Source organism: Salmo salar, chromosome ssa14 (assembly GCF_905237065.1).
Source record: "Salmo salar chromosome ssa14, Ssal_v3.1, whole genome shotgun sequence".
In the NCBI taxonomy this organism is placed as follows: Eukaryota; Metazoa; Chordata; class Actinopteri; order Salmoniformes; family Salmonidae; genus Salmo; species Salmo salar.
Window position 1 is genome coordinate 23,019,377 of NC_059455.1, and position 22,676 is coordinate 23,042,052.

Sequence of the window (22,676 nt, forward strand, 5' to 3'; positions counted from 1 at the left end):
GCCATTTAAGAAATCTGTTTGAATGCTCCTCTTGATTGATTTGCTGGTGTTTTTGCTATAGGCTTCTGCGGGAGGCAGATCATTTGAAATAGCGGTATGTCAATTTTGCCACCGTGCATAACCTCAGCGAGCATGTACTGGGTCATTAGCTGTTTTTCTGTGTTTCTGTCAAGAGAGTGATCTATATGTTTAGGTTTTATAATATAGGCTATTGCCTATTATTTGCAGATAAAATAGGGTGTTTTTTGACCGCTTTGTGCTTTCCTTGGTGCTGATCGACTTATACGGGTTAATTTCTGACTGCCGTCCATGGTGCTGAATGTGTTGGCTATATTGCGGCTTCTCTGGTAACAGCGTCAAATGTGCCCATAGATTAGGTTCTGCTCTGCTGTTACAATGCTTAGTAATATTAACACACAGCCTTACCAACAAAATTATTTACATTTTTAAGGGAAATATGGGTGGTGATAGGGGCCCTTCATTTTTTGGGGGCACCTGGGCCCGTCATGATTAAGCTACGCTACTGCTACCATAGTTTAATTCTCTTTCCAGATGAAACCATGGATTTGTTCATTCACTTGAGGTCTACAGTACCTGGTTCCCGCAACACTAAATATATTTGAAGAATGTAGTACCACTGCAAAACTAGTAATACAGTATGTGTCTTGTCCCCTGTGTGCCATGAAGCACACTCCTCAAACATTCCTCTCTTTAAATAGCGTCAATGTATTGTCCGGTGGCAGGGAATCTATACATTTAACTGCACATATTCCCAGCTAACTACCCAAGTCTGGACATTTTGGGGCCGTTTGTATTTACCTTCTGTGCTCAGACACGAGAGAGGACAAAGAGCCAAGGTCTTTATAGTAAAGCGAAATGTAGCTGGATGCTTGAGCAAATTTGTCTGGGCCTTGCAGTGGTGTTGACACAGACTAGGTCCAGAACAGCAGTTAGCACTGTCCCCTCAGAGAGAAGCACAAGGACTATTACCTCACAGCACCGCTGCCATGTGGAATGTGCTCATTTAGGAGGTAGATCCTACTTCATGCTGAGGTTTTTAGTAGTCAGTCATAACGCTTGGGAGTGAATCACCGTAGCCTGAGGAGTTTTGCAACAATGTTCTGTTTCACTCATCAGCCAGGCCCCCTAGACTACCAGGAATAACACATTAGACTTGTTTGGGAAATGCAGTGGCTTATGGCCAAACGATGTGTATTGTATTTCTACTAAAATTATCACCCAAATGGGGATCCTTCCATCAGCATGTAGACGGACAGACTAGGCCTGTAGCCGCTCCTGCTTGTGTTTAACCATGGTGTCCTGCTCCATAAAGGGCACTTGTCGACCCTCCCCCCAACCGCTCCCATCCTCGCCACACCACACCTGACCCCCAGCCACCGTACACTGATCCCTGGGTGTCTCTCCTGCTTGGCCTGCCTGCCTGCCTGCCTGCCTGCCTGCCTGCCTGCCTGCCTGCCTGCCTGCCTGCCTGCCTGCCCGGCCCCACAGGTGCCAAACAAGGATGTCAGATGCTGGGTGTTCCTATAAATCTTTGTTTACTTCCATCTGCATTTGGCGTACAGTTCACACACACACACACACACACACACACACACACACACACAACCTGTTTGCTGTGGTCTGTGTGTGGACCGGAGGACCACATTGGGACCACATGTGGGTGGTGTGATGTGCTAGAATATTCCTGTCTCTGTTTTCAGCCTCTTGTTGGTGGATTCAACACATGGCCCCTCTGTGAGCTGGTTAATGGAATGGCTCAAAGTTGTCATAATTTACCTCTTGCCTGTTTACCCTCCTCCCCCTCACAACGTGATTTATACGGCCCAGCATCTGGTTCTGAAATCTGCATCGCCAAACAGACCTCCTGACTTATTCTCAATGTTTTAAATCGCATTCTTCACCCAAGAAAAGGAGGAGAGGGGAGGCTCTCACATAAAGCCCCGGAGATGAGATGGTTTTCTTATGGTTTCGCTTCATAAATGTCACATTAAGGGGAGACGGGGGGTATGGGGGGCCCAGTTGAATGTGACACCACCAGGCAGGCTGGGTAGTCGGTTTGTTATGGTGGTGCTTCACCACTCTGATCATGGTGGGTGTTAGGTGGAGGGTTCATTTGTTTCACCTGGTGCTCTGATCCAGAGGTCATATAGAATATAGACTAGTGAGTGTATGGTTATGGCCTTTTATGATCCATTGCCTTGGTTCTGTCCAAGGAACTGTTTATGGAGTCAGGTCTCCTGGCCACTTTATGTGAGCAGTGCTTACAGAGGCCATCTCACAGGATGAGGCCTGCTTTCACCATGGCCATATCTACTGTGAATACAGTGCTAGCTTTGCTAACTGACATCACTGTCTTAGAGAATTGATGTTGGCTTCTGTAGGCAATTTCAACTGTAGCCTTAGATTTAATTCTGTAACTAACCACCATTCGGCAAGTATAGAACGTTATATTATCAAGATCATTTTACCCGAGGACTTCAAAAATAAAACCCAAACAGCAATTATTCTCAATTAAAGCGTTTCTACACGATACCACCACAATCTCTGATCCTGTGAGTTTTTCCCATCTCTTTCTTCCTGCCTGGTGCAACAACCTTTGGTTTGCCTTCAGCTGCAACTCAGAGACTTCCCACATCACTCAGACAGCCTGGCTGCTGCTGCTCTCAGATGAATTAGACTGGCCTCCAGGGCAGGCAGGCAGCCGCCTCTGGGCTGTGTCTCAAATGGCACCCTATGTAGTGCACTACTTGTAGTGCACTATAAAGGAAATAAGTTGCCGTTTTAGCGCTGGGCTCTATAGCAGCCTGCCCTGCCTGAACACAGAGGATCTATACCCAGAGCATTGTCATGTCAATTGCAAGCTGTAAAACAATTGGGGGGTCCGCTGGTGTTGGCATCTGACCAGTTAACGCAGCACTCACTGCAGTTCAGACTGGACACGGTTGCCATGACAGTGGCAAACGTTTCTGGGGCAGTTTCTGGGGCAGGGCCTGTGGACAGAGGCTGGCAGGGGACAATACACAGATGCAGGACTTTTATATCACCTCTTTTCTTTTTATCATAACAGATGTTCTGTTCTGTCACATACTGCTTTCAACAGAGTAATTAAGGAGGTACAATGAAAAGCTAAATGAAAGACTGTAGTTATTTTTACTCTTTGTCATCTAATTAAAAAAACATCTGGAGAAGAAAAACAAAAAGTGGTTTTGCTCATGTAAAGAAAGAGGCTTGGTGCCTCAGTGTCTGCTACAGGATACTTTATAGTGTGTTGTGCCATGAACAGTGACATTAACTGTGGTACTGGCACCACCTGTGATCTCAGTAGCCAGTTACGCTTCCCCTTAAACCTGTGTAGTAACACTGTTATTACTCTAACAAAAGTGAAATAGGGAATAATCCTTAGCCCTCTCGGGTGATAGCAAAATCGCTCTCAACTCCAAACCAATTGCTAGAGTATGTAATAAGACATGTTAGTACAATGTTTCTATAACAACTACTATGTTACAACACAGTGATAGAGGTAATGTAATCTAAAACGTCTTCGATGGCTTTTTAGTTAACATGTGATTTGATTTACCCCCTACGTCTCTGTCTCTCTCTCTTTCATTCAGACATCCAAGGATGCACATCAGAACTGGCCTTGTGGATGCCCACCTGTACTGCCTGAAGAAGTCTGTGGTTGACTTCCTGGCGGATAACAAGTGAGACCATTTTACTTTGCTTGCTTCCTAAATGGCACCCTATTCCCTGTAAAGTAGTGCACTGTGTAGGGAATAGGGTGCCTTTGGGATGTAACGTTTGTGCATGTAATTTTCTCACAAATGTGCTCGTGTTTTATGTTTAATGTATATCAAATTAGTTTTTTAAGGTACCGATAACCATCCACATAAATGTGAATACAATGTATTGCTATACGCAGGTGAAGTATTGAACAGCACCTTTCTTGCCAAGGTTCATGCGTGTTGAATTTGAGTTAATATGAGAACAGGCTGTGACTATGGAAAGGCTTTGAGGCTGGTAGGTATTGTTGTCAGGTGTTAATTTGTTTTACAATGTGCCACTTGAGCAGTTTATTAGGCTTTTAGCCCCCTTGTGCGTTAGTGTCAGAGGTACACCTCAATCACAACTGTGTTGATCATCTCACTTCCTCATACTTCTGGTTTTCTTTTAAACTGCAATCACTTTGGACCAATCAGAAAGTCTGTTTATTGCCCACAATGGGGCAACTTTTTGGGGTTACCATATATAATAGGACCACCGCCATAGACTGACATGTATCTTCCAACATATTGAAGTCATTTAATGGATCTCTGTGGCCACCACCACCAGATTAAATGGTTCACAATTTAAAAGATGTACTGGATCATTAAAATCAAGGCCAAGCAATTGAAGGCACTGTTAGATGCTTAGACCACTTAGTTGAAGTGCGTCCCACTTTGATAAATGTACATCCTATTGATGTAACCTATATTTTTAGTGGTGTTACATTCATCTACTCACATTCTCCTGCCCATACATCCTAGGCAGGGGATACTTCAGAACTGGGATGGGGACAGAACAGGGCTTGAATGAGAAATGGGTCTAGTAATTGCTAGCCCCCACCCTCCTGTTCTTACCCCTCCCCTCCCGCCACCACCAGCAAGACCAAAAGCAGCAGCACAACCTCTTCCTCCACCCACCCACCCCACAGTCCAGTACCTCAGTTTGTCCCCCCGTCCCTTTTGTGCTTGTTAAACTGGCATTGTGAGGAGACCCAACAGCTCCTTTAAGTGGTGTTGAAAATAAGTGCAGGTGGCATTAATTGGGGAGTGCATTGACTCACTCACTCGCCCGGCCCACTTTCTCTCCAAATAGGAATTTTCTAGTCTGGGTTTACATAAATACTCTGCATTGCAGACACTTGTTCCTGCTGCTTCCCATTGCTTTAACATTTTAATTCACCAGTCATCCTGATATAAATATAATTTAATGTTATCTGCCACCCAGACTCGGGAGACCTCAAAAGCACTAACCGCTTCTTTCTTTCTCTCCCACATCAAAGTAGGTGGACTTGTTTTTTTTGTCCCCCTTTTTTCATGTTCTCTCCTTTTCCTCCCTCACTCTCTCTCTCCACCTCTCTCTCTCCATCTCTTTCTCTATCTCTCCCTCTTGAAGCTGCTCTGCTGTGGAGCGCTCAAGGAGAAAAATGGACAGAGTAACTGTTGTTGCTTTCTCTGCATTCAGATGGAAATTCTAATCTCCCTTAAAAGAAACTAAAAAGAGAGTGAGAGATGGAGAGGGACATTGAGTGCAGTGCAGGAGAATTGCCTACTGGGCTTACATGGTAGTTTGAAACCATGATTCAGCCTAATCTTTTTTAACCTGTTAGGAAACCCATGAACGTGTACACTGTGAAATGATTGTGGTTGTTTCTTTCTTTTCTGGTTAGCGGTAACCCTCAATGAGCAGAGATGGGCCTAGAACTTGTGAAAGCGTTCAGTACATGGTCATTAGCCATGTACACTCAAAGGCATTCCCCCCCTTCTCACCCCCTCTCCCTACTTCCTACTTCTATCGTTTTGATTGGCCATGAGGAAATATCTGAATCAACATAGAAATATTCTGAGTAGAATTGCCACGGTCAAATGTTTTACTCATTCTGATTCTATGCTATTACTTTTCAAAAGAGTTGGGAGTCAAATGTTGGACTTAATGAGAGTCAAATGTATTTTTTACTTTCAGTGAATGTACATATTTCAACAACTGAGTAAGTATTGTATTTTGTTTTTCTCTCCAAGGTCTGTCTCTTCGATTCGGGGAGAGTTAATCCCGTATCTTGTCCGCAAACAGTTCTCTAAATCCATGACCTCTCCGAATGTCAACGATGAAGCTGATCAGAACCTTAAGAAAAAGGATGGCAATCCAAACTTGGGTAATGAAACTATACTTGAACATTTTAAGAGAGTTTCCATAGCGAGGTTGTAACTCACTTCATGCACACACACACACACACATACAAACTCAACTGTGTGTATCTGCTGTCTGTGTGTGTAGAGATTCAGATCTTGTCCAGGGATGAGGTGCTGCTGCAGCTAACCCGGGAGAGGTCCTGTTGGAATGACCATCGTGGGGACATGAGTGAGGCCTACCACGGAGGACGCCTGCGCTGTTACGTGCACATCATGGACGAGGGCATGTGTTACCGCGTCAACACGCTAGCGGCCTACATCGAAGCCAATCGCCTGGTAAGTGAGAGAGTGAAACTAGATGTACTAAACGTGTACTCATCTGTTTCGGACTGCTTCATGGCTAGCATGCTCATCTCGTACACTGCTTTCTTTACCTGCCACATCAAACTAATAGCCGGCTCTGTTAGTAACCCTAACTTACAACTTTTAGATGTGATTAATATGACCTTTTATCTGGTGAGGAACATGCTCCCTGTACATTACTGGCATTATTGTTTTATCCTCTTCAATGAACATGTATGCTATAATGTCTTGTGTTCCAGGCCCCTAAGCTGTTTGATGAGCCTGCAGTCCATCCATCAGCAGCGATATCTGTGCGCTGTCTGGTGAGTAGCTAGCCTAGTAGCTAGATGGGTGGTTCTCTTAGACGTCTGGTACAATGTTTATTTTCAGACTGCATCCATGAGTCTGTGTCTGAGTCATTAGCAGGTTGTAGTAGAATGAGCGTTGTGAGTGAGGATGCCATTAGATTGAGTGTGTTTTGGTGAGTCACATGCTATTCTTATTAGTTGTCTATGAGGGAAGATGCTCTAGGTGTGTGTCATAGGGGATTAAGGAGCATAAGAGGCAGGGGAGGCCACTAGCAGAGGCCCTCAGCTCCTCTTGCCCTGTTCAACAGTTGGGGACTTTTGGCCACTACACCTCTTACAGATGTAGGATCTTAATTTGAGACAGTTTGCTACAGCAGGAATATAATCCTGCAGCAAAAGGAAATGTGAATTTATTATGTGGATTATAATTATCATTTCAAAGTGTAAATTACAAACTTCAGAAGCCTTTTTAAACCTCAAATACATTAAAAGTTCCTGCATTTCTGGAAGGTTCTGCAACAGGATGATCAAATTAAGATCTTACAACTGTAGGTTGCCTCTCCACAATCTTTATGATCAAACTGCTCTCCAAACTGTCAAACTTTTGAATTCTAAAGTATAATCCTACTGTTGTTCTGTCTTTCCTATCATTCACAAATATATATATATATAGTATAAACTTAGCAAAAAAAGAAACGTCCTGTCACTGTCAACTGCGTTTATTTTCAGCAAACTTAATGTGTAAATATTTCTGTGAACATAAGATTCAACAACTGAGACGTAAACTGAACAAGTTCCACAGACATGTGACTAACCGAAATGGAATAATGTGTCCCTGAGGAGGGGGGGGGTCAAAATCAAAGTAACAGTCAGTATCTGGTGTGACCACCAGCTGCATTAAGAACTGCAGTGCATCTCCTCCTCATGCACCAGATTTGCCAGTTCTTGCTGTGAGATGTTAGCCCACTCTTCCACCAAGGCACCTGCAAGTTCCCAGACATTTCCCTCACCCTCCGATCCAACAGGTCCCAGACGTGTTCAATGGGATTGAGATCCGGGCTCTTCGCTGGCCATGGCAGAACACTGACATTCCTGTTTTGCAGGAAATCACGCACAGAACGAGCAGTATGGCTGGTGGCATTGTCATGCTGGAGGGTCATGTCAGGATGAGCCTGCAGGAAGGGTACCACATGAGGGAGGAGGATGTCTTCCCTGTAACGCACAGTGTTGAGATTGCCTGCAATGACAGCAAGCTCTGTCTGATGATGCTGTGACACACTGCCCCAGACCATGACGGACCCTCCACCTCCAAATCGATCCCGGTCCAGATTACAGGCCTCGGTGTAACGCTCATTCCTTCAACGATAAACGCAAATCCGACCATCACCCCTGGTGAGACACAACCGCAACTCGTCAGTGAAGAGTACTTTTTGCCAGTCCTGTCTGGTCCAGCGACGGTGGGTTTGTGCCCATAGGCAACGTTGTTGCCGGTGATGTCTGGTGAGGACCTGCCTTACAACAGGCCTACAAGCCCTCAGTCCAGCCACTCTCAGCCTATTGCGGACAGTCTGAGCACTGATGGAGGGATTGTGCGTTCCTGGTGTAACTCGGGCAGTTGTTGTTGCCATCCTGTACCTGTCCCGCAGGTGTGATGTTCGGATGTACCGATCCTGTGCAGGTGTTGTTACACGTGGTCTGCCACTGTGAGGACGATCAGCTGTCCGTCCTGTCTCCCTGTAGCACTGTCTTAGGCGTCTCACAGTACGGACATTGCAATTTATTGCCCTGGCCACATCTGCAGTCCTGGCATGCAGTCCTGGCATGCCTCCTTGCAGCATGCCTAAGGCACATTCACGCAGATGAGCAGGGACCCTGGGCATCTTTCTTTTGGCGTTTTTCAGAGTCAGTAGAAAGGCCTCTTTAGTGTCCTAAGTTTTCATAATTGTGACCTTAATTGCCTTCCGTCTGCTAGTGACTTAACGACCGTTCCACAGGTGCATGTTCATTAATTGTTTATGGTTCATTGAGCAAGCATGAGAAACAGCGTTTAAACCCTTTACAATGAAGATCTGTGAAGTTATTTGGATTTTTACGAATTATCTTTGAAAGGCAGGGTCCTGAAAAGGGACAATTCTTTATTTGCTCTGCGTGCGTGCGTGCGTGCGTGTGTATATACAGTGCCTTGCGAAAGTATTCGGCCCCCTTGAACTTTTCGACCTTTTGCCCCATTTCAGGCTTCAAACATAAAGATATAAAACTGTAATTTTTTGTGAAGAATCAACAACAAGTGGGACACAATCATGAAGTGGAATGAAATTTATTGGATATTTCAAACTTTTTTAACAAATAAAAAACTGAAAAATTGGGCGTGCAAAATTATTCAGCCCCCTTAAGTTAATACTTTGTAGCGCCACCTTTTGCTGCGATTACAGCTGTAAGTCGCTTGGGGTATGTCTCTATCAGTTTTGCACATCGAGAGACTGACATTTTTGCCCATTCCTCCTTGCAAAACAGCTCGAGCTCAGTGAGATGGATGGAGAGCGTTTGTGAACAGCAGTTTTCAGTTCTTTCCACAGATTCTCGATTGGATTCAGGTCTGGACTTTGACTTGGCCATTCTAACACCTGGATATGTTTATTTGTGAACCATTCCATTGTAGATTTTGCTTTATGTTTTGGATCATTGTCTTGTTGGAAGACAAATCTCCGTCCCAGTCTCAGGTCTTTTGCAGACTCCATCAGGTTTTCTTCCAGAATGGTCCTGTATTTGGCTCCATCCATCTTCCCATCAATTTTAACCATCTTCCCTGCCCCTGCTGAAGAAAAGCAGGCCCAAACCATGATGCTGCCACCACCATGTTTGACAGTGGGGATGGTGTGTTCAGGGTGATGAGCTGTGTTGCTTTTACGCCAAACATAACGTTTTGCATTGTTGCCAAAAAGTTCGATTTTGGTTTCATCTGACCAGAGCACCTTCTTCCACATGTTTGGTGTGTCTCCCAGGTGGCTAGTGGCAAACTTTAAACTACACTTTTTATGGATATCTTTAAGAAATGGCTTTCTTCTTGCCACTCTTCCATAAAGGCCAGATTTGTGCAGTATACGACTGATTGTTGTCCTATGGACAGAGTCTCCCACCTCAGCTGTAGATCTCTGCAGTTCATCCAGAGTGATCATGGGCCTCTTGGCTGCATCTCTGATCAGTCTTCTCCTTGTATGAGCTGAAAGTTTAGAGGGACGGCCGGGTCTTCGTAGATTTGCAGTGGTCTGATACTCCTTCCATTTCAATATTATCGCTTGCACAGTGCTCCTTGGGATGTTTAAAGCTTGGGAAATCTTTTTGTATCCAAATCAGGCTTTAAACTTCTCCACAACAGTATCTCGGACCTGCCTGGTGTGTTCCTTGTTCTTCATGATGCTCTCTGCGCTTTAAACGGACCTCTGAGACTATCACAGAGCAGGTGCATTTATACGGAGACTTGATTACACACAGGTGGATTCTATTTATCATCATTAGTCATTTAGGTCAACATTGGATCATTCAGAGATCCTCACTGAACTTCTGGAGAGAGTTTGCTGCACTGAAAGTAAAGGGGCTGAATAATTTTGCACGGCCAATTTTTCTGTTTTTTATTTGTTAAAAAAGTTTGAAATATCCAATAAATTTCGTTCCACTTCATAATTGTGTCCCACTTGTTGTTGATTCTTCACAAAAAATTACAGTTTTATATCTTTGTTTGAAGCCTGAAATGTGGCAAAAGGTCGAAAAGTTCAAGGGGGCCGAATACTTTCGCAAGGCACTGTATGTATATATATGTGTGTATATATATAAATAAATAAGAGTTTGATTTTTACACTGGAAATTTGACTTACTGATATAGTAAACTATAGGAAGGGAACAGATGGAAGTGTACATTCTGGTGTGGTCTTTTCGGCCTATGATCTCTTTTTCCTGACAACGTTCTACCACGTCTGGTTATTGTCTGCCAGATTGGTGCTGACAGCATAATAGGAGCATCCTGTCAAATCTCAGACAAGGCATCCATCAAAAGATCAACGATCGGCGCGTCCACCACCGTCAGAGAGAAGGTCAAAGTAACCAACTCCATCATCATGCACGGAGTTACCATCGAGGAGGGGTGAGTAGAGTCTACTGTATACAGATTTGGACCATTTCTTCCACTGTGTCCTTAGACTTTAGAAGCTGTGATCCCAGGACATTTTACCAGGTAGTCACAGATGACACTTTATGGTAGAGAGAAAGCAGTGTAAGCAACACTGTTATTTCCATTTGGAAAAGACCGGGTAGTAAACTCCCTTCTCCAATTATGCCCAGTATAGTTTTAAACCACAAAGGGGAATCATCAGGTTTTAGAGGCCAGTGTGTATGGATGACTCCGGAGTATATGTGTGTTTTGGTTTTACTATCTTTGTGGGGACCAGAAGTCCTCACAAGGATAGTAAAACAAGGAACATTTGCACAAGTGGGAACATTTCACTGGTCCCCACAAGCAAAATGCTTTTTTAGGTTTAGGATTAGAATTAGGAGTTAGGGTTTGGGGTTAGGTTAAATATTAGGGTTAGGGTAAATAGGATTTGGAATGGGAATCAGTTGTTTGGTTCCCACAAGGATAGTAAAACAACCGTGTTTGTGTTTGGGTGGGCTGCAGTGCGAGGAGGGGACTGACTGCCTGAGGCTTGTTTTATGTGATATCTGGGGGAAACAGAGAACACTATGTTGACAATGTCCATTGGTGTGCAGTGAACCATAGCACGCTTACAATGGCATACATAAACACATAGGTGATGAATATACATGGTTAAACTATGCTGTAGCTAGATTCTCAGCAACAACAACAACAAGTGGAATTTCTTTTTTCCTTTTTTAAAAACTTTTACCTCAGTTGTCTACCTTTTTTAAAGTGTCATATTCAACTATTTATTGTGGGTGGATTGCTGACTATGTAAACCTACTATGAATAGTTTTTGGGTTTTTTTCAGTCTAGCATTGGGAGACATTTTTAATTAAAGTATTTTCACTCGTGCTGGCTGGTTGAAAGGATGTCCTGGCTGGTGATTTGAAAACTGCAAGCATGACATGAATCGCAGGAGAGAGGCCACTGAGAAGTAGAAAAGGAGCCTGTTATTTTAAATTCAGACATCCTCAAATCCTGGGGAAGAGCTTTATCTGGCAGAGTTGGGCTTTAGCACAGTCCCTCTTAAAGACAGGGAGGCCTGAGCCAGCGGGGGTACCCTCATGTCCGAGTTAGTGCACGCATAAAGAGAAAGAAAGAAAGAAAGAAAGAAAGAAAGAAAGAAAGAAAGAAAGAAAGAAAGAAAGAAAGAAAGAAAGAAAGAAAGAAAGAAAGAAAGAAAGAAAGAAAGAAAGAAAGAAAGAAAGAAAGAGAGAGAAAGAGAGAAAATAGGAAAATAAAGAAATGGCAATTATTTTGCAACATAAAAAAAAATGTAAGAGGGGATTAGCAAATCCCTGGCATGTTAAAGAAGGCACTTGCATTTTTTGGCCCCTTTGTTTGCATGTAGGAGTGCTTGTTTACAAAGCAGAGGCTATTTGGGGGGGCTGCGGTCGAGGTCGCAGGGAGGCAGGCGGAGGATGTGGGTGGTTGAGGTGTGGGGGTGGGGGGTCACAGCGAGGAGGAGCACAGTGTCAGTAATTAGTGGTGTTTCAGTTGGGCTTCTTTGGTGGTCTCTCTGTTTAAAACTCCAATCCTTGTAATCTCCCATTGCCATCAACCCCCCAGCCGGTTCCCTCCCTCCCTGCTACCCCCCCTTCCTCTCCCTCCCTCCAACCCTACCACCACCACCTGAACAGCCCCAGTGCAGCAGCAGCCAATACAAACCTGCCTGTGTTAGTGGCTGCAGGGCCAAGCTCGTCAGTCTCTCTAGGAGGGAGAGACATGCATGTTGCTCCCCAGCCCGCCCCACAGAGCTCACTCTGTTTCTATCCTCCAGAGGAGACTTTATGGTGGCCTTAGTCCGGACTGCCAACCCAAGTGGTGCAGAGCATCAACCATCCCCGGGCAGGGTTGTCGGTTCCCCAGCTATCCTAAACTAACCCAACACAGCACCACCACCTCACAGACTTTCCATCTGTTGATATTCTGATTGTTAGCATGCCTTTGCCTGCCACCCAGGGTCTGGAGTTTCACTATGACAGTTACACGGGGGAAGATGAGATTATATCCTGAATTGAGATTCATTGATAAATTCAGGATTTTCTCTATTATTGATTAAATAAAATCATACCAAACTTTAGTTAAACATTTAACATCTCAGTTTAAATGTAGAATAGACACAATCAAGGTAAAGAAGGAACAATTAGATGTTTAAAACATGATATTAACAGTTAATGAGGAATTTGAAAGTTCACGGTCTACTTACCATAGAGAATTGCTACCCCACTCAAATGAATGAGTATACTGCCTACCTAGACATCACATAAGCCTAATGTCTGAAACCCACTATTTAGACTGAGCTCAGTACCCATAATAATTATAACATAGGATCCAGAATGAGGGTTTTATTTTGACATGGGGCGTTTGCTTGGTCTCAGCCTTGATGAATACCTGTCTATAATGTTTTGTCACCCCCTGCCCTCAACAATATAAAAAATAAACCTGACGATATCGAATACCTAATATTCTAAATGTTGATGATAGTGTTTCATTTGCACACACACAAGGTAGAGGCTGGTGTTTTTCTTTAATATGTAGGCTAATCTAGTTTCTTGAGGAAAATAAAACAAGACAGCTGAAAACTCTGAGGGGTCATGTTTCCTTTAAGGGAGGGGTTAGAGGCAGGAAAGGACAAGGCCCTCCCTCTGCTGTGCAATTAGCTGAAGACATGAAAGAGAAATTTCATTGTAAATATGTTCTTCATGCTCCAAGAAAAAAAAGCTGGCCTGGCCCAGGCATGTTAAGTAAACATCAAACTGTGCACATAAAGTTATAAAGTTTTATGGTGCCAAAGTGATCCCATGAAAGAGTGTGTGTGCGCGTGCGTGAATGAAAGCCTGTGCAGTTGAAAGCATCTTCTCAAATATTGCATCCAGAAAATGTCCTCCTTGAAAATGAAGCCTGGTCGAGTAGATGTTCAAATATAGTACACAGGATTTTAATTTTGCATTAGGTCAGAGAGCAAGTGTCCAATGGCCAGAAATCAACTCTTCTGCGATGTCTTCGCAGGTACCCACAATCTGCACAGAGTGATAGTGTACTAGTTCTCAAGGGGACGTCTGGTTGATAGTGCTCTGTGTTTGTTCTACAGGTGTAACATCCAGGGCAGTGTGATCTGCAGTAATGCTGTGATCGGCCGTGGTGCAGACATCAAATATTGCCTGGTAGGGAGTGCCCAGCGCATAGAGCCAGAGGGTGAGCATACTACTGCATATTACTGCCTCACCTCACCTCGCCTTGCCATCACACACTCAAGTCCCACTCACCTCCACTTTATCCAGCAACAGTAGGGTTGCAAAATTCCAGTAACCCAAAATTCCTAGGTTTTCCAGAAATACTGTTTGTAAGATTCCAGGAATAAGGACGTAGAGAATACGTAGGAAATCTGGGAATTTGGGGAAAGGTACCTGAGTTTTGCAACCCTAAGAAGCAGGAAATAACACATGTTACTAGCCAAAGTAGCATGTGTGAACTTGTGTGGGTCAGTGTTTATGTGACTGATGCGTTTTATTCTACGCTTTCTTAGATCGCATTAAAACTGAACCCTCTGTGTATAATTGAGCTTTTACTTTTTGTATATTCCTAATCCCCTTGTCTATACTCCCTAGATGGAGCTGGGGGGGGGGGGTGTTCCTGTGATTTAGTCAGTGTGTGTTTTTGGGATTGGGGGGTGGTGTGGGGGAGGAGGGGTCTGGGGGCTGTTGAATTCCGGGTGGTCCTGGCCTGTTCTCTAACCTCTCCATCAATGACACTGCCAGAGGCGCCCCTAAAATGTCCAGGGCCTGCTCAGCCTAATTGACTGAACAACAGGGTGTTGCTACACCACGGCCCCCTGCACCAAATACTGCAACATTACCCCCCTCCCAACCAACCCCCTTCCATCCCTCCCCATCCATGTTCCAAGTTCTCAGCCCGGCCCAGTTATCGGAGTGCGACTGGACCTGATTAGCCTGCCGTAACCTGGAAAGCACTGGCTTATGGAGCGGCTCCCAGAAATCCCAAATTACAAGCTAGACCCTTGTACTTCCCACACATTCAGCCCCACAGCCCAGCTCAACACAGCCCAGCACAAACCCCCCACACAAATCCTTTTAAGTTTAAAGCACAGAAAGAGAGCACAATTCAAAGATATCCCTGAAAAAAGGCTAACCGAGTCTGTAACAGAGCAGAGGTTAATGTAACCTATCATTATAAAAGCATTACTTATAATAACTGCAATAAATGTCTCGAAATAGCCTGGAGGATGACAACAACCGCTGTCTAAGTCTACACTCAAAAGCCCTTTGATTTCATCATATCAAAGCTCCAATTTCCCGTTCAGTTTGAATGTTCTTAATCTTAATGAATTAAAAAGTAACATCTTTTTTTTCTACGGACTGGCTGCGATTCCGGATTTTCTGAAACCTGGAAGTTTTCTGCGCATGTTTAGGATCCGCTGAGCGCTTCCCCATCAGAGTCCTTTCAGCTACTGCTCAGTGCTCATTCTCTCTGTGACTCCGTTGCTGCTTCTTTCGAACAAACTTAGTTCTTTGTCTGTTGTAGCAGTAATCAAAGCAGACATCAGCACGACACAACAGGCAGTCTAGCGATTTCATGTTCTTTTTTCAGGAGGGGAGTTAGCCTTCATGCAGCTATTTAGGCAAGTTATATGTACACAGCATATCAACAAGCAAGACGCAGACAGGCAGTCAATAGTGATTTAAAGTGCTAACATTAGCTATTGTAGTTATTTTTTCAGCAACTCTGACTATATGCCAGCATAACTATAAAGATTACATCACACAGAAGGCAGAGTTTTTCCCCAATGCAATGTGTAGACTGCGTCTTGCTTGTGCAATGGCAATATCTGTAACAACAGCCTTCATATACAGTACCAGTCAAAAGGTGACTACCTCATGAAGCTTGTTGAGAGAATGCCAAGAGTGTGCCAAGCTGTCATCAAGGCAAAGGGTGGATACTTTGAAGAATCTGAAATATAAAATATATTTTGATTTGTTTAACACTTTTTTTTGGTTACTACAATGTTCCATATGTATTATTTCATAGTTTTGATGTCTTCACTATTATTCTACAATGTAGAAAATAGTAAAAATATAGAAAAACCCTTGAATGAGTAGGTGTGTCCATCCTTTTGACTGGTACTGTGTGCATACGTATAAACTCAGCAAAAAATAAGAAACGTCCTCTCACTGTCAAATGCGTTTATTTTCAGCAAACTTAACGTGTAAATATTTGTGTGAACATAAGATTCAATGACTGAGACATAAACTGAACAAGTTCCACAGACATATGACTAACAGAAATGGAATAATGTGTCCCTGAACAAAGGGGGGGTCAAAATCAAAAGTAACAGTCAGTATCTGGTGTGGCGACCAGCTGCATTAAGTACTGCAGTGCATCTCCTCCTCATGGACTGCACCAGATTTGCCAGTTCTTGCTGTGAGATGTTACCCCACTCTTCCACCAAGGCACCTGCAAGGTCCCGGACATTTCTGGGGGGAATGGCCCTAGCCCTCACCCTCCGATCCAACAGGTCCCAGACGTGCTCAATGGGATTGAGATCCGGGCTCATGGCAGAACACTGACATTCCTGTCTTGCAGGAAATCACGCGAAGAATGAGCAGTATGGCTGGTGGCATTGTCCTGCTGGAGGGTCATGTCAGGATGAGCCTGCAGGTACCACATGAGGGAGGAGGATGTCTTCCCTGTAACGCACAGCGTTGAGATTGCCTGCAATGACAGCAAGCTCAGTCTGATGATGCTGTGACACACTGCCCCAGACCATGACGGACCCTCCACCTCCAAATCGATCCCGCTCCAGAGTACAGGCCTCGGTGTAACGCTCATTCCTTCAACGATAAACGCAAATCCGACCATCACCCCTGGTGAGACACAACCGCAACTCGTCAGTGAAGAGTACTTTTTGCCAGTCCTGTCTGGTCCAGCGACGGTGGGTTTGTGCCCATAGGCGACGTTGTTACAGGTGATGTCTGGTGAGGACCTGCCTTACAAAAGGCCTACAAGCCCTCAGTCCAGCCTCTCTCAGCCTATTGCGGACAGGCTGAGCACTGATGGAGGGATTGTCCGTTGCTGGTGTAACTCGGGCAGTTGTTGTTGCCATCCTGTACCTGTCCCGCAGGTGTGATGTTCGGATGTACCGATCCTGTGCAGGTGTTGTTACACGTGGTCTGCCAGCCGTCCTGTCTCCCTGTAGCGCTGTTTTAGGCTTCTCACAGTACGGACATAGCAATTTATTGCCCTGGCCACATCTGCAGTCCTCGTGCCTCCTTGCAGCATGCCTAAGGCGCGTTCACGCAGATGAGCAGGGACCCTGGGCATCTTTCTTTTGGTGTTTTTCATTAATTGTTTATGGTTCATTGAACAAGCATGGGAAATGGTGTTTAAACCCATTACAATGAAGATTTGTGAAGTTATTTGGGTTTTTAAGAATTATCTTTGAATAAGGGGTCCTGAAAAATCGGCGTTTCTTTTTTTGCTGTTTTATATATCAGTATACATGCATACAGTGCACTCAAAAAGTATGCAGACCCCTTGACTTTTTTCACATTTTGTTACATGACAGCCGTGTTCAAAAATGTTGTAAATAGTTTTTTTCCTCATCAGTTTACACACAATACCCCATAATGACAGTTATAAAATTTTAAAAACTGAACTATCACATTTCCAATAATGTTCAGACTCTTTATTCAGTACTTTGTTGAAGCCCCTTTGGCAGTGATTACAGCCTTGAGTCTTCTTGGGTATGATGCTACAAGCCTGGCACACCTGTATTTGGGTAGTTTCTCCCATTTCTTCTCTGCAAATCCTTTAAAGCTCTGTCAGTTTGGATGGGGAACGTTGCTGCACAGCTGTTTTGAGGTCTCTCCAGAGATTTTCAATCAGGTTCAAGTCCGGGCTCAGGCTGGGCCACTCAAGTACATTCAGCGACTTGTCCCGAAGCCACTCCTGCATTGTCTTGGCTGTGTGCTTAGGGTTCTTGTCCTGTTGGAAGGTGAACCTTCGCCCCAGTCTGAGGTCCTCAGCGCTCTGGAGCAGGTTTTCATCAAGGATCTCTCAGTCCTTGCCGCTGAAAAACATCCCCACAGAATGATGCTGCCACCACCATGCTTAATCGTAGGGATGGTCCCAGGTTTCCTCTAGACGTGACGTTTTGCATTCAGGCCAAAGAGTTCAGTCTTGGTTTCATCAGACCAGATAATCTTGTTTCTCATGGTCTGAGTCTTTAGGTGCCTTTTGGCAAACTCCAAGCAGGCTGTCATGTGCCTTTTACTGAGGAGTGGCTTTCATCTGGCCACTCTACCATAAAGGCCTGATTGGTGGAGTGCTGCAAAGATGGTTGTCATTCTGGAAGGTTCTCCCATCTCCACAGAGGAACTCTGGAGCTCTGTCAGAGTGACCATCGGGTTCTTGGTCACCTTCCTGACCAAGGCCCTTCTCCCCGGATTGCTCAATTTGGCTGGGCGGCCAGTTTTAGATAGTGTCTTGGTGGTTCCATACGTCTTCCATTTAAGAATGATGGAGGCCACTGTGTTCCTGGGGACCTTCAATGCTGCAGAAATATTTTGGTACCCATCCCCAGATCTGTGCCTCGTCACAATCCTGTCTCGGAGTTCTACGGACAATTCCTTCGACCTCATGGTTGGGACCTTATATAGACAGGTGTGTGCATTTCCAAATCATGTCCAACTAAATCAACTAAATGTATTGAAAATGTATTAATTTTCTAAGGTTTACCATAAGAAATGAACAGAAAGCATCAGTGATTTGTGTTTCCTACAACTTTCTGAAGAGGCAACGAGAATGCCCCTTGTTTGTCTGTGTGAAAACAGTCTCTGGTAGATAGATAGAAAGTATTCTATGCTTAACTGGCAGAATGATATCATGATTATTATTATCAATCCAGTGGGTATTTGGTTTGCAAACTCATGTGTGCTACAATAACACTGCTAAACACAGCCTCTTGCTTCGTGCTCAATTGAATTAAAGGGTAAAAAAAAGTACATTCTCAGCTTTTTCCCAGACCTCAAAAGTGATGTCTTGATGTGGTTTAAACATTGTTGTGCACTTAGAACATCTAATGTTGTTTTTGTGTAATTTTGAGAGTGGAAACCTGAAATAACTGTGAAAAACAGAAACCTGGGAAAATGTGGGCTATTTACTTAATTTTTCTGCTTTAATAAAATAAATAAAACATTTCTGTTTTAATAAAATACATAAATCAGTCAATTGAAATAAATAAACTAGGCCCTAATCTATGGATTTCACATGACCGGGCAGGGGTGCACCCATAGGTGGGCCTGGTAGGGCATAGGCCCACCCACTTGGGAGCCAGGCCCAGCCAATCAGAGTGAGTTTTCCCCCACAAAAGGGCTTTATTACAGACAGAAATACTCCTCAGTTACATCAGCTGTCCGCGTGGCTGGTCTCAGACGATCCCGCAGGTGAAGAAGCCAGATGTGGAGGTCCTGGGCTGGCGTGGTTACACGTGGTCTGCGGTTGTGAGGCCGGTTGGACATACTGACAAATTCTCTAGAACGACGTTGGTAGAGAAATAAAAATTCAACAGCTTTAGTGGGCATTTCTGCAGTCAGCATGCTAATTGCACACTCCCTTCAAACATGAGACATCTGTGGCATTGTGTTGTGTGACAAAACTGAACCTTTTATTGTCCCCAGCACAAGGTGAACCTGTGTAATGATCATGCTGTTTAATCAGCTTCTTGATATGCCACACCTGTCAGGTGGATGGATTTTCTTGGCAAAGGAGAAATGCTCACTAAAAGGGATGTAAACAAATTTGTGCACAAAATTTGAGAGAAATAAGCTTTTTCTGCGTATGGAAAATGTCTGGGATCTGTTATTTCAGCTAATTAAACACGTGACCAATATTTTACGTTTATGTTTTTGTTCAGTATAAATTGTAAAGTCATGACTTTCTACACAATATAACACATTTTTCCAATCTGAGTGTTAAAGTCGATAAAGTATTCAATAATTTCACTGTGTATTTTGGATAGAATCATGGCATTTAGAATGTACCAGAGGCCAGCAAAATAGAGCTAATGCAAAAAATGAACCTGGCTGTCTACTTTTTCTGGTACACTTTACTTTACTTGACACCCAGCGTCATATGTCATAACAGCTGACATACCTTATAACCTGTTTATAATATGGTCATAACACTGTCATGCCACATTTAGACCTGTTGTGACATCTATTGCATTATTTTACGGCTGGTTATGACACCTACAGTACCTGTGAAAATGTTGGACACACCTACTCATTTCGAGGGTTTTTCTTAATTTTTTACTGTTTTCTACATTTTTTTATAATTGTGAAGACATCAAAACTATGAAATAACACATATGGAATCATGTAGTAACCAAAAAATGGTTAAACATATCAAAATATATTTTATATTTGAGATTCTTCAAAGTAGTCACCTGGAATGCATTTCAATCAATAGGTGTGCCTTGTTAAAAGTTAATTTGTGGAATTTCTTTCCTTCTTAATGCGTTTGAGCCAATCAGTTGTGTTGTGATGATACCTTGGTATACAGAAGATAGACCTATCGGGTAAAAGACCGAGTCCATATTATGGCAAGAACAGCTTAAATAAGCAAAGAGAAACGACAGTCTGTCATTACTTTAAGACATGAAGGTCAATACGGAAAAATTCAAGAGCTTTGAAAGTTTCTTAAAGTGCAGTCGCAAAAACCATCTTGAAACTGGCTCTCATGAGGACCGCCACAGGAAAGGAAGAACCAGAGTTACCTCTGCTGCAGAGGATAAGTTCATTAGAGTTATCAGCCTCAGAAATTGCAGCCCAAATAAATGCATCAGAGTTCAAGTAACAGACACATTTCAACATCAACTGTTCAGAGTAGACTGCGTGAATCAGGCCTTCATGGTCAAATTGCTGCAAAGAAACCACTACTAAAGGACACCAATAAGAAGAAGAGATTTGCTTGGGCCAAGATGCACGATATTAGACTGTGGAAATCTGTACTTTGGTCTGATGAGTCCAAATTTGAGATTTTTGGTTCCAACCGCCGTGTCTTAGTGAGACGCGGAGTAGGTGAACGGATGATCTCCGCATGTGTGGTTCCCACCATGACTCATGGAGGAGGAGGTGTGATGGTGTGTGGGTGCTTTGCTGTTGACACTGTCAGTGAATTATTTATAATTCAAGGCACACTTAACCAGCATTGTTACCACAGCATTCTGCAGCAATACGCCATCCCATCTGGTTTGCTCTTAGTCCCACTCTCATTTGTTTTTCAACAGGACAATGACCCAACACACCTCCAGGCTGTGTAAGGGCTATTTGAACAAGAAGGAGAGTGATGGAGTGCTGCATCAGATGACCTGGCCTCCGCAATCACCTGACCTCAACCCAATTGAGATGGTTTGGGATGCGTTGGACCGCGGAGTGAAGGAGAAGCAGCCAACAAGTGCTCAGCATATGTGGGAACTCCTTCAAAACTGTTGGAAAAGCATTTCAGGTAAAGCTGGTTGAGAGAATGCCAAGAGTGTGCAAAGCTGTCATCAAGGCAAAGGGTGGCTACTTTGAAGAATCTAAAAAATATTTTTTTATTTGTTTAACACTTTTTTGCTTACTACATAATTCCATGTGTTATTTCATAGTTTTGATGTCTTCACTATTGTTCTACAATGTAGAAAATAGTAAAAATAAAGACAAACCTTTGAATGAGTAGGTGTGTCCAAACGTTTGACTGGTACTGTACATATTACATGCAACCTGAGAACAGTGGTTCTCGTATACAGAAATGCTATCCATATGAAGCAAAGAGCAGTTGCTTAAAATATAAATCACCTGAAGCAATTGCTCCTCAAGGGGCTCAGTATGCCTCTGAGCACCATCCGTATCAGGTGGTTCGCCTCTCTCATCAGAGGATAAATGAAGAGCACGGCTGGTAAAAGCATTACGCCTCCACTCACGAAGCAGTTAGATGGAAGTGTCTGTCTTCTGTAGAGAGAGACCACCCTGTCAGGCAGCCACAGACAGACTTAAGTCTGCTGACTGCGCAGACAGGCAGGCAGTCTGGTGGTGGTGGGACTGCAGGTGTTGCTGCTGCTTCATAAAGAAACCAGACTGTTCTCCAGGCTTCTGGGATACAGACACGCCCTTCTCTCCTCCACCTAGCCCTCTCCCTCACTGTCTCTTGGAAATACACTGCTCTCCTGGTGTTCCATGCTCTATTTCTCTTTCCTTCAAACTCTGAATGCAAAAACAGAGCCTTTCGAATTCCTTCACACTAAAATATGTCTTTATATGGATCATGAATCACTTTCCCCACAGTTTAGTTTGGATTAGTTGTCTTTGTCTGGATGGATAGCAGGCTCGCCTCATGTTTGTGTTTCAAAAGGCTGTTAGGCTTCGCCGTTATGTGAAGCAAGGAATGATCTGTTTTCACCTTGTTTTTGTCCTAAAATCCTAGTCTATCAGCTATATTTAAGTGTGGATTTGTCACATCATGAAGATATATACTTTTTGTCTGAGTTGAGCATGTTAACTACCTTATGACATTTAATTTCTGCTTGAAAAAGCACTTCAAAGACCAGAACATGACTTCAGTCTATCAAACACTTGTTTTACAAAAAGGTCATTCCACCTCAAAAAGCACAAGAAATTGGATTTTGACACCCATCATCTCAGATTGTTTTGAAATCGCTTCTGTTAGAAACGGATAAGATTAACATTCCTGCAACATTATTTTGTTGAAATATAATTTGTTTCCTGAGAAATTAAGCTAATTTATTGCACCCAAATGACCCATTTTTAATGTATAAGATTCCTATAATATTCAATAAATATAGTACCTAACATCTGATTTGGACCGAACTTGTAGGTAACAATGAGTTAGAGATGACTAATCCAA

At 43.5% G+C, this 22,676-nt stretch overlaps 1 protein-coding gene across 2 annotated transcripts in view; it reads left to right on the forward strand.

The window, feature by feature from the left end:
* The window catches only part of LOC106569082 (translation initiation factor eIF-2B subunit gamma), a 49,223-nt gene that overhangs the window by 20,800 nt on the left and 5,747 nt on the right, over positions 1-22,676 (forward strand). Inside the window, exons 6-12 of one of the 2 annotated variants that reach the window (XM_045694095.1) lie at positions 3,633-3,722; positions 5,799-5,932; positions 6,055-6,245; positions 6,512-6,574; positions 10,549-10,697; positions 13,846-13,949; positions 21,061-21,117. In XM_045694095.1, the coding sequence (XP_045550051.1) occupies positions 3,633-3,722; positions 5,799-5,932; positions 6,055-6,245; positions 6,512-6,574; positions 10,549-10,697; positions 13,846-13,949; positions 21,061-21,068 (739 nt within the window). In that variant the 3' untranslated portion in view covers positions 21,069-21,117. Of the gene's footprint in view, positions 1-3,632; positions 3,723-5,798; positions 5,933-6,054; positions 6,246-6,511; positions 6,575-10,548; positions 10,698-13,845; positions 13,950-21,060; positions 21,118-22,676 lie in introns of those variants that run through there. The other variant, XM_014140067.2, reaches the window with a different exon arrangement.